Raw genomic sequence first — 12,311 nt, 5'->3', positions numbered from 1 at the left:
CTTCTGTTTTTCCTTTGGTTCCCGACTGATATGTACATACTTATCCATGCTGGTGGCCCGGCAGGCTGTACATTTCATTTTCACATCATTCAAGAAGCAATTGCAAATGTAAGGTGAAAGCTTGAGAAAGAGGTAGCAGGGAGGCTGCAGAGACTTTTTTTTTCCTTACTTTCTTTTCTTCTTTTTAGGGCTGTACCTATGGCATATGGAAGTTCCCAGGCTAGATCCGAGCCACATCTGTGACCTACATTGAAACTCAGCAACGCTGGATCCTTAACGCACTGAGTGAGGCCAGGGATCAAACCTGCGTTCTTGTGGAAACTAGTTGGGTTTGTTATGCCCGAGCCATGGTGGGAACTCCTTCTAAGAATCTTTTTTTTTTTTTTTTTATCATTTATTTATATATCTATTTTTTCTACTGTACAGCATGGTGACCCAGTTACACATACATGTATACATTCTTTTTTCTCACATTAGGTGTTCCATCATAATTGACTATACAGAGTTCCCAGTGCTACACAGCAGGATCCCATTGCTAATCCATCCCAAAGGCAACATTCTGCATCTATTTACCCCAAGCTCCCAGTCCCTCCTCTTCCCCCTTGGCAACCTCAAGTCTATTCTCCAAGTCCATGATTTTCTTTTCTGTGGAAAGTTTCCTTTATGTCATATATTAGATTCCAGATATAAATGATATCATATGGTATTTGTCTTTCTCTTTCTGACTTACTTCACTCAGGATGAGTCTCTAGTTCCATCCATGTTGCTGCAAATGGCATTATTTTGTTTTTTCTTAATGGCCAAGTAGTATTCCATTGTGTATGTATATGACATCTTCCTAATCCAATCATCTATCAGTGGACATTTGAGTTGATTTCATGTCTTGACCATTGTGAATAGTGCTGCAATGAACATGTGGGTGCATGTGTCTTTTTTAAGTAGAGTTTTGTCTGGATATATGCCCAAGAGTGGGATTGCTGGGTCATATGGTAGTTCTATGTATAGATATCTAAGGTACCTCCATACTGTTCTCCATAGTGGTTGTACCAGCTTACATTCCCACCAGCAGTGCAGGAGGGTTCCCTTTTCTTCACACCCCCTCCAGCATTTGTTATTTGTGGCGTTATTAATGATGGCCATTCTGCCTGGTGTGAGGTGGTATCTCATGGTAGTTTTGATTTTCATTTCTCTAATAATCAGTGATGTTGAGCATTGTTTCAAGTGCTTATTGGCCAACTGTTTATCTTCCTTGGACAAATGTCTATTCAGGTCCTTTGCCCATCTTTCAGTTGGGTTGTTGACTTTTTTGCTTTTGATTTGTATAAGTTGTTTGTATATTTTAGAGATTAGGCCCTTGTCCGTTGCATCATTTGAAACTATTTTCTCCCATTCTTAAGTTGTCTTTTTACTTTCTTTTTGGTTTTCTTTGCTGCGCAAAAGCTTGTCAATTTGATTAGGTCCCATTGGTTTATTTTTGCTCTTATTTCTGTTGCTTTGGGAGACTGACCTGAGAAAACACTTGTAAGGTTGATGTCAGAGAATGTTTTGCCTATGTTCTCTTCCAGGAGTTTGATGGTGTCTTGTCTTATATTTAAGTCTTTAAATACAGTTCTCCAGGCATGAGTTTTCCATAGAACTTGAGAGTGATGAGGTCGGCGTTGAGTCTGGTGGAGGGGATGAGTGACAGAACCTGGTTTTGCCCACGTTCTGGGTGTGGGAGGAGGAATGACTGTCAGTAAGGAGTTGGACTCGTCCCAGTTGGGGAGGAGCTCAGGGGATCTGTCAGGGTGCCCCTGTGATGCGGGCTGCTGGCCATGTCCCTGTGATCGTATGGATGTTCCTCGGTGCTGTGGGCTAAGCACTAGTGATAGCAGAGAGCCCTGGCTGTTTGAGAGGGGCTCTGTAGGAATCTTGCCCAGCTCATGGTTACCAGAAGGTTACATTCAGGCTCTAATGTCTGAGTTCTCTCTTCCCTACCCAGACCATTACAAGGTATCTTCTTGGTTGTCAAAAACAGAGGTAACATCCTGATGCCTCTGGGAAAAAAAGCAGGGTTTGTTTGTACAATAAAAATAATCCAGTAGTAGAAGATGTGATTGTGGTTTGTAAATCTAAGAAGTCTAGCATCTTGAAGTCCTCAAGAAAGGAAGAGGTTTATTATGCTGCAGGAGGAACATAACAGAAACAGAAGCACATGCAGATCTAGCAAACATTTACTAGTGCTTACTGTGCACTAAGTATTATATGAAGTGTTTCTTTCCAGATTTTTCCATGAATAACAAGAGAGTGAGTTAGGCACTTTCTTTATTCCCATTTTAAATATTTTGCCCAAGGACATTCATTCCAATCCAAGTACTCTAACCTCCAAGCACATGGCCTTGCCCTTCATTACTGTAATATGTTGCTTCTCTAAAAACTCATGTAGTTCCTTGATGCCTGAGACACATCACAAGTGAAAGCACAGACATAAGGTAGCCTGAAGGGAGTGTCCCAGTATGGACCAGTCCTTTTCATAAATAGTTGGCTTTCTTCTGTTTTTGGTGCCAGCTGTCAAAGTCAGTTAGTTGCCTTGTTATATATGTCAAGGTTAAAGATAAATATATCGAGGTATGTTCATGCTTAGGTGAGCCATATAAGTTTTTTTCAAGCTATTAGAGAATACCTTAAGATTTCCAAAATACAAAACAGAAAACAGACCATCTAGAGAAAACTGACCCAATCTAAAAGGACAAGATGCTAACAAGGAGCCAAGATGTGCATCCAGCCTGGTTCAGAATCTCAGAGTTGGTTCCTAAGGAAGTACATGGTTAGAAGTAGGAAGCTGAAGCCAGGAGAGATGATCTGAACTTTTCGGGTTGTTCCTACAGCCCTAGGGAATCGGCTGAGGGTACTTTAGAGGGAAGGGAAGAGAGGCAGGGTAGTGCAGTGCCAGAAGGATGTCCAGGAACATTAGAATTGAGATATGGCCTTCAGGTCAGGAGTTGTTACTAGTCTTTGCAAAGGTAGTTTCCATAGAGCACTGTGGCAGGAACGAAATTGCCAAAATTGCCAGTTAATGGTAGAGATAAAACACCCTGTGCAGCCTTCTTGTTCCAAGAAGTTTGGCTGTGAGAGGGTTGGGAGGGTGGCTAACAGGGTCTGGGACTTCTCATGTGGCTACTGTGAATGCCTTAAAAAAGACTCCATGAGAAGTGCTAAGATACTGCAGGAACTGACTGTCGTCCTTTCAAAACAAAACAAAAAAATTAGAGGCCCCAAGTTTTTGATTATTGAAAATTGTCAAAGTCAGCATCTCTGACCTTCGTTTATCACCTCTCTGCTCACCCATCCTCCAATGACAGAGCATCTCCCTTGGTGTCACCTTCATGGGGAGAGACGAGAGGCTGACCACCAGGGCAAGGATGTGCCTTGTCCTTAAGTCACCTCGCAAATCACTGATACCCAGTGTTTGTTTTCATGGGAGCCAACTGCTCTTTTTTGTTTTCTTTGTTCAAGCTGAGTGAGATACTCAAATTCGGTTTGGATAAACTGCTATCCTCTGAGGGGAGTACCATGGACGAAATAGACCTGGAGTCTATCCTGGGAGAAACAAAAGACGGCCAGTGGATCTCTGATGCCCTGCCGAGCACAGAAGAAGGAAGCAGGGAGCAAGAGGAAGGAAGTAAGTCCGGGGTGAGAGCAGAGCTCAAGGCACAGCCACCCCCGGTTAGAACGTGAGTGAAGTGGTCTTCAGGGACATCCTTTTTCTACCCAGCTCTGTTCTCATCTTGGGCACACTGTTTTAAGGCTTACCTGGCTCACAAACTCCTCCTAGACTGACTGAAATTGTCTAGCTCTTCCCTTGTATCTGAACTTTGAACCAGATTGATGACATTAATACTTATGGAAGTTTGTCTCAGATTATAATTTCTACTTTTTCCTGCCTTGATTGCAAGCATCTTCTTTATTAGTAAATCCTTTTATTCTTAGTGTGGTGCTACACACAGTAATCCCTTTTCTGAATAGTAAAATATTTTTTTAATTTTTATTTTTAAAAAAATTTCCTTTTATTCTATTATTTTTTTAAAGTGTACTTGATTTACAGTGTTGTGCCAGTTTCTGCTATTCAGCAAAGTGATCCAGTCATATGTGTGTGTGTGTGTGTGTGTGTATACATGTGTATACTTATACACACACACATACACCCATTTCCTTTCTTATATTATCTTCCATCATGGTCTATCCCAGGAAACTGGATATAGTTCCCTGTGCTATACAGTAGGACCTCATTGCTTATTCGTTATAGATATAATAGTTTGTGGTTTTTAAATGATGGTGAACACTGATTCTGTATGCAATCAAAAGTATTTGTCATGTGCCTTATATCTGTTTTTTTTTTTTAACCTAATCTTCACAATACTCCATGAAGTGAGGTACCATGAATTTTTTTTTTTCAGTGAAGCAATATATAAGTATATAAATCATGAGATGATTTTATCTTGTTTTTTTTCTGATTTTGGTCAACATTTGTCTTTTCTCCATTTCTATTGCTATAGTATTTGAAATTCTGACTTGAAGCATTTTTTCACATGGTAGCTTTGTAAACCCTTTCCTGATGTCTTAGGGTTACTTTGAAATGACTTTATTTTCCTGTATCAGTGACAACAGAGATTCAGTATGGACTGGGGTGAGAGGTTTGTAATTCATGAGTACCTGATTCTATTCGTTTGGAGAAGTTCAGTTTCTTCACTGGACACTGCTTCCTTTTTGGGTGGCGAATGGGGTTGGCGTGACCTCTGGTTGTGATTCTCTTATGTTTCTTTAGGACCCTGAACTTCCATCACTTCCTTCTTTGCCTTTGCACCGAACTGTCAAGGCCTGTCTCCCTCGTCTAAGTTGTCTCTTTTCCCCAGAAGCAACGCCTTCCCCAACTGCTGGCTGCAAGTGCTTCCTAGTCGCTTCCTTCCAGTTCTTAGTAGCCTCTGCTCTGATCCTGCCGGGTTTCAGACTTTTCCTCGTTATTTTCCTCTTTGGGATGTGACCTTGTGGGGGATAAATTTGATCCGTGTCTGACGCTGGAACCGCGCTGCCTCTTTTCTGTGCCCTCTTTGCCTGACTCTCTAGTGTGAGTTTGGACCCTGACTCAGCTGGTTTCAGATGTTCACTTCTCTACTTACCTGCAAACTGAAGTTTGTGGTACTCTCTGACTCCTAGTTTTGTAGTAGGCGTGGGGTTAAGGGTGGTTTTGTTATCCTTGCTGATCTGTGTGGTCTTATAGGGTGTGGGGGGACTGGAATGAAGGCAGCTGGCATTGCGGTACGGGACACTGACTCTGACTTGACTTCACTCGTAGTTTAGCTTTTGCATTTTTGGTATTAGCATCCCATTTTTATTCTTCAAGAATGTTCTCTTATCCTCTGCTTGTTGTTATTTCAGTTGTATCTTGTTCTCATTTCAGGGATATAATATCCTCTCTGAGGACATTTATGATAGCTTTTAAAAAGTATTCCAGGGGAATGTTTATTGTATCTTTAAAAAAAGCATTCCTCTACTCCCTGGGTTGTCTCACTTTTATCCAATTGCTTTTCCTTCTTTTTTAAATGATTTGTCTTGTTTCTGTTAGTAGTTTTCCTGAAATACCTGGTGTGCTCTGGCTGGCTGTCCACGTGTGCTGGTGAAATTCCAGAGCTGCTGGGCAACTGTGGCCTGAGCAGGTGTCTGGCTCTGGGTCCTGCCTCCAGTGTTGCTAGTTGGGGAGCCGGCTTTTGTCTTGCAGGGGGTTTTCCCAGACATCTGTATTTGAAGTCTTTTCTCTGGGCAACTCCATTTCTCCAGAGATCAGTCCTTTAATATCTTTCCTGGAGGAGGTGGGGTGGGGGTTGGAATCAACATCTTTGCTCAGATTGAGGGCATGTCATGAGTGAGGGAAGGGGCTTGGGGGGTGCCTCTGTTGTTGGTGGGCAGGTTTTCTCTCAGTTCCCTCACCCTGCTGTTCCTCGCCTGTGTAAGTTCTGAGCTTTTGGAGGACTGAAGGGGTCTCTGTTCTCATCATCACCCCTTGACTAAGCACCCGGGTTTTGCCTCCATTCTTCTTTTATTTTTTTTATAATTTTTTTTATTTTACCACTGTACAGCAAGGGGGTCAGGTTATCCTTACATGTATACATTACAATTACATTTTTCCCCCACCCTTTCTTCTGTTGCAACATGAGTATCTAGACAAAGTTCTCAATGCTATTCAGCAGGATCTCCTTGTAAATCTGTTCTAAGTTGTGTCTGATAAGCCCAAGCTCCGGATCCCTCCCACTCCCTCCCCCTCCCATCAGGCAGCCACAAGTCTCTTCTCTAAGTCCATGATTTTCTTTTCTGAGGAGATAGATGTTCATTTGTGCTGGATATTAGATTCCAGTTATAAGTGATATCATATGGTATTTGTCTTTGTCTTTCTGTCATTCTTCTTTTAAATCCATTATCACCCCTCCAGCCACTTGCCGTTTTTCTGAAGTTATTGAACTTTTTTTGTCTTTTGTCCTTTTAGGGTCACACCCGCAGCATATGGAGGTTCCCAGGCTAGGGGTCCTATTGGCACTGTTGCTGCCGGCCTACCCCAGAGCCACAGCAACACCAGATTCGAGCCGCGTCTGTGACCTACACCACAGTTCACGGCAACACCGGATCCTTAACCCACTGAGTGGGGCAAGGGATTGAACCCGCAACCTCATGGTTCCTAGTTGGATTCGTTTCTGCTGCACCAAGACAGGAACTCCGAGTTATTGAACTTTTCATCCACTGTTGTCTCATAGCTCTTTTCTAAAATCCCTTTACTGCCGTGTAGTTGTTTGAGGCGGGGGAAGAAATAGATGTATGTGGTCCTGTTTTGAAGTTGCATTTTGATTACATTATGTACTGAAGCTGCACCCATCTCTGTACTCATCTAGATTAATTTCAGCTTATTTTCCTAATGTTTACTAGAACAAAATAAAATCTCTTTTCTGGAAAGATAATTATATTTCTGTCAGTCCAACTCTCCAAAAAAAAATTATATTTTTTTCAGGCAGTCCAGCTGCCAGAAGAGATGTCCCAGTTGTATTAAAACTTGGAATTTTGTCTTTGGTCATTGAGTACAGGTTACTCTGTGGTGGATGGTCCCACCAGCAGGATAGAGATGAGGGTCTAAGCTTGAGGTCTCCAGCCTCCTCTTGCCTGCAGATTGAAGACAGGGAGCATGGTTAAAAGAATGTAAATAAATGTGAAAAACTAGTAATTACAGCATTCCCTATCAAAATTAAATTAAAAACAGGGTGGCTTTATCTTGATTGCCAGAGTTTGTTTTTTGTTTTTTTTTGGAAGCACGTTTGGAAGTTGAGAATTGCATGCAATATGAAGCTATATATGTTGATCATATTCGACACTTCTTGGCTCTTTATTTTTTTCCACTTGTTGATAGAGCACCTCATTGAAAGCCCCCTGCTGCTTTAATTAGCAAATGCCAATTAGAATTACAGCTGGTTGGATTTGGGTACAAGTGTGAAGCAATTGATCTCTTGAGAATGAAAATGTTTTGCTTTCGTACTCTCTAGGGAAAACAGAGCTGATTTTATAATGCTATGAAAACACATTCTTTGGTAAAATGTGCTATTAAATATGTTTCACTTTAGATCAGTGTCTTACCTCTCTCTGGATCTAATCTTGGCCCTCTACGACTTCTCTTGACCATGTGATTCATGATCTTGTCAAATCACCCAACTTCTTTGAGCGCCTGTGTCTTCATCTGTAAAATGGTGCTGTTAATGTCTGCTTTACTCTTTACACAGTTAAAAAATCAAATGTGATGGTAGATGTGGAAATGCTCTGCATAAAATACCATTCAGGTTTACACTGTCATCCTTATTGGTATTGCTGTAATTATTATTCGCTGGACTGTTACCTTTCTATCCTTCTGTAGGCACAGTAATATACTGAAAAGAGCACACTGGCCTTCGAGTCAGAAAATCCTCCCTTCTTCATTTATTAACAGTGATAACTGAGGTGTCTCTTAATCACTGAGCCTCAGTTTCCCCTTTCTTAGGTGGGTTAGTAATAACCAGGCCTGTGATGAGGCTTATGCACATGCTTTGTGAGATCTGTAAAGAATATTGTAAATCTAAGGAATTATTTTTGTGATTCTTTATTTCCTCATAGACTTTCTACTTGTTCCTTTTAATATTACAGAAAAGGGGTAGGGGGAAAGGGTTGAATGTTAAAAGCATGTTTGGAATTTAAAGAAACATGCACTTGGTTGTCTGTTACTGGGTGATGGTAAAGTCTGTGAGCTTCACGCTGGGGAGTGGTGTGGAATGAATGAGCGATGAGTGATCCAAGACTCAGCAGAGACTCAAAGACCATCCAGAGATGGACCAAAAGGGCGTAGGCTACACTCTCTCCTGTGAAAGGTAAATACATGAGATCCCCATGTGGATCCCAAACGCATCATTGTCAGTGGGCCCGGAAATCCAGCACCTTCATCACCAGCTAGTCTCAGCCCGTTTAGAATACAGGCTATTCTCTTGTTTGCCCTGGTTATTGCTTTGACTAGAATCTATCTATTTTTCTTTAGCATCTAACATTTCTTTCTGTGTTTTATGTTCTTAGAAAACCATATGTACTTATTTGAAGGTAAAGATTATTCTAAGGAGCCTAGTAAAGAAGACAGAAAATCATTTGAGCAACTGGTGAATCTTCAGAAAACCCTTTTGGAGAAAACTGGTCAAGAGGGCCGGTTACTCCGAAATAAAGGCAGTGTAAGAACTATTAATTTATGTAAGAATAAAATTTATGTAAGAATAAATTCTTCCAAACTTTCATCCTAAGAGAACAAAAAATGATGCTGGGAGTGATTTGTTAAGAAATAAGTGTGTAAGTATTTGTTGAAATATAAATAAATATTTGTTGAAATATAAGTATAATTAACCATATATCAGTGTAAAAAGTCAGCATAAAAATATTAACAAGGAGGGTATATTTTGCCATTTAATGCAGATGATAGCAGCTCTGTACATCTAACCCACCCTGAAGGGATCACTATATTACACCAGAATAGCATATCCTGCTGCTGACAATCATGACTCTATGTCATTAAGAGAGATAGCAATCATAAATGATGTATGTAATGTCTACAGTATTTGGCACTTAGTATGTGCTCATTAAATGGTAGCTATTGTTAAGACAATCATGATGTTGAAATACTCTGTTTAAGAAAGAATGATATAATACATTGAGAGAATGATATAATAACATTGAGGAAGAGTTCCATTAAAAACAGTTAAACCTAAAATGCATCCTGCAGGGTATGCTTAATGACGTATTGCTGTACTAACCATGCCAGTGCTGTGGTTCAGTTGAGCACACGGTATCCTGGTTACCAGGCCTACAGGATGTATAAATTGAAGTGTCTTGCCATCCCTTCCCACCACCCAAGGTGGCGTGGAGATAGAGTGTTTTGTGAAATATCAAGCATGTTGCTTCCTCGCAGAGTGTGTTTTAGGGATAAACAAACTCATGAAGCAGCAGCTGGCCCCCACCCTTCCTGGTTGCAAATCTTGGTCTTCCCACAGGTTCTCATCCCCGGCCTTGTGGAGGGATCCACCCAAAGGAAGCGGATTCTGAGCCCAGAAGAACTGGAGGACAGACGGAAGAAAAGGCAAGAAGCAGCAGCCAAAAGAAAGAGACTAATAGAGGAGAAGAAGAGGAAAAAGGAAGAAGCCGAACATAAGAAAAAGTATGTGTTATTCGACTGTATTGTTAACAAAGCTGAGGTAAGGGAATCACTGTTGCCTAGTGAGTCTACTGTTGAACATCACTTTCAAATTGCAGAAAACTTCTAGAAAGCTTGTAGTTCCTGCTGGTAATGGAATACTTTTTTAAAGATTAAACTTTAACCTTAACTGTTAGTCTGCTAAGAGAACGGTCCTGAGTGCCTAAGGCAAGAGAAGATACATTGAGTTGAAGCTGGAAAATTTTAGGATTTTATTATAGCTGTCTGACAAAGAGTAGTTTCCTTGAAACAGTACCTTGTAGTCACATGTTCTTAAAAGCAGTGACATCCAGTGGCTGCTCATTTTTGAAGTATAGTCAGGAGGCTGTTAGGCTAATCAGTATGACTTCATGTTTATTTACACATAGGCAGAAGACAGGGTGAGTTTCTCATTGCCTCTGCAGTTGGCACTTACTGTTTGTGAATAGCAGTACAGAATGCGCTCCAAGGGAAACTGTGACAGGCCCAGTTCATTTCCTGTTCTCTCTGGCCACTGAAGGATGGCCTGGTGGGAGTCCAACGGTTACCAGTCCTTCTGCCTGCCTTCCGAGGACAGCGAGCCAGAGGACCTAGAGGACGAGGCAGAAGAGAGCTCTGCTCCACTGGATTATGCAGACCCAGACTCGACCTCCATCAAGTATGTGAGCGGTGATGTCACCCACCCACAGGCCGGGGTGGAGGATGCTGTCATCGTGCACTGTGTAGGTAGGAGAAGTGGTGGGGCCATGATCTTTATGGTGGCAAGAGTTGGGGAAGGTGAGGCAGAACCCTGACCTAGGGGTGATTAGTGGGCACACTGCATTCCTGTGTGATCAAATTGAGCGTGAATTTTAGAACCAGGAGACTGGGTTTGATTCTCGTCCCTCTCATTTAGCCCAGCCTCTGTGGGCCTCGACTTTGTTATCTGTATAATAGGACAACACCTGCCCTGTTCTCTGCACAGCAGAGGGTGGGAGGAGGCAACATCTACAAGATAAATGCATCTTTAGAGAAGAAGCAAAACTCCAAGCATGTTCTTCCCTCATGACTTTTTTCTCTGCCTGGAACCCCCTTTCCCAGGGTAGTCACATCAAGCCTTGTTCAAATGTCTGCATCCCAAAGTTTGCCCAGACTCCATCCTCACCCCTTTGTTTTCCTCTATCCATTTTCCTACCTTATCTTGGTGACACTTAAGCACTTCGCTTATCTGTTTCATTGCACTAGAAAATAAGCTTCATGGGTGCAGGGTTTTTTTTGGTTTTTTTTTTGTTTGTTTGTTTGTTTTTGGTCCACTTCTGTAACCCTCATGCCTAAAACAATCCCTGACCTGTAATACTAACAAATATTTCTAGTATGATTGTATGAATGAATGACTCTAAATACATGGTACTAATTAGCTGTGTTAGTACCAGCTTGAAAATGTCCTTTAGCATTTCAACTTTTTACCTGTAAAATGAGAGTTGTGTGCTGTCTATTATATCTACCCTCCTTCCTTCCCCAGCCATCTCCCGGGAATTACAGAAGTACCATAAATTTTGCTCTTTCAGAACTCTCATTTTTCCGATACTTTTCCTATTATGATGTCCAGGTATATATCCAGAAAACTTAAACATAGTTGAGAAGTCCAACATGTAATATGCCTGGGAGATTAGTTTTTTCTGCCCTTTGAAAAATCATTCTTCTATAGATCTCTCTGACATACCTTTGTGTTTTTTAAAATTGTGGACTGATTTTAGCTTCTTATAGAAGAAACTTTTCTCTTTCTTATATCAGATGATTCTGGCCACTGGGGCAGAGGTGGTTTATTCACAGCTCTAGAAGCAAGATCTGCAGAGCCAAGAAAAATATATGAGCTGGCTGGGAAAATGAAAGGTAAGAAGCAAAGCAGAGAGAAGGGTTAAGGATGGAACAAGAGGGGAGAGGTCGCTTAGGCCAGGTATCATGTCCATTAAAAAGCCCCAGATGAGGAGTTGGAAGAACTTGTTGGAGTCCAAATTCTGTTCTCAGCTAGTTGATATGTGACTTTGAGGTAATCTCCTAGCCTCCCCGTGCCTGTTTTCTCATTTGTAATTTGTGAATAATACTTCTTTCACCCACCTCATGGGACTATAATGGGGATAATGGTTGTGCAGGTATTTTGATAAATGTCAATCCCTGCATGCATGTATTGGCTTGAAGATCATTTCATTGCTTTACCCAGTTCACCCCCTCTTGCGGGACTCTCTCTTGGAAATGTCAGACGCTCATAGGAGAAATGAGACAGACCCTTGAGGTGCTTACAGGAGCTGGGTGCTGCAGTGAAGGGGACTGCACTGTGAGGTTAGCACAGGCTGGGCCATAATGCTCTCTGGAGACAGACTAGAGCTGTCTGGGGCTGGGGGAACTTGAAAGGCTGAACAGTATTCTCCCTTGGCATAGAGAAGGGGCACGGGCACATCCTTTTATGTCTGGAAATCACGGAGTGGCAAGAGGAGTAAACTGATTACTGGGATTATTTCCTGAGGAACTTGAGAGGCTAAAGGATCTTGTCCATTAGAGAGAGTCTTTCCAATTTCTTACA

At 41.6% G+C, this 12,311-nt stretch overlaps 1 protein-coding gene and 1 long non-coding RNA gene across 13 annotated transcripts in view; one reads left to right on the top strand and one right to left on the bottom strand.

Annotated features, from left to right (window-relative positions):
• CHD1L (chromodomain helicase DNA binding protein 1 like) overlaps positions 1-12,311 on the top strand; it is a 160,766-nt gene that overhangs the window by 137,857 nt on the left and 10,598 nt on the right. For 11 of the 12 annotated variants that reach the window (XM_013993372.2, XM_021089965.1, XM_021089964.1 and 8 more), the window contains 5 exons: positions 3,496-3,661; positions 8,611-8,759; positions 9,573-9,736; positions 10,272-10,477; positions 11,525-11,623. In XM_013993372.2, the coding sequence (XP_013848826.1) occupies positions 3,496-3,661; positions 8,611-8,759; positions 9,573-9,736; positions 10,272-10,477; positions 11,525-11,623 (784 nt within the window). The remainder of the gene's footprint in view (positions 1-3,495; positions 3,662-8,610; positions 8,760-9,572; positions 9,737-10,271; positions 10,478-11,524; positions 11,624-12,311) is intronic. The other variant, XR_297334.3, reaches the window with a different exon arrangement.
• On the bottom strand, positions 4,369-8,604 carry LOC110260332. The gene is made up of 2 exons (XR_002343453.1): positions 7,651-8,604; positions 4,369-7,182 (listed from the first exon to the last, which is right to left on the bottom strand). It is a non-coding gene; the product is annotated as an uncharacterized LOC110260332 (long non-coding RNA).

Source organism: Sus scrofa, chromosome 4, assembly GCF_000003025.6.
Source record: "Sus scrofa isolate TJ Tabasco breed Duroc chromosome 4, Sscrofa11.1, whole genome shotgun sequence".
Taxonomy (NCBI): domain Eukaryota; kingdom Metazoa; phylum Chordata; class Mammalia; order Artiodactyla; family Suidae; genus Sus; species Sus scrofa.
Note: the sequence above shows the minus strand (reverse complement) of the source record. Positions and strands in the feature narration are given on the sequence as shown.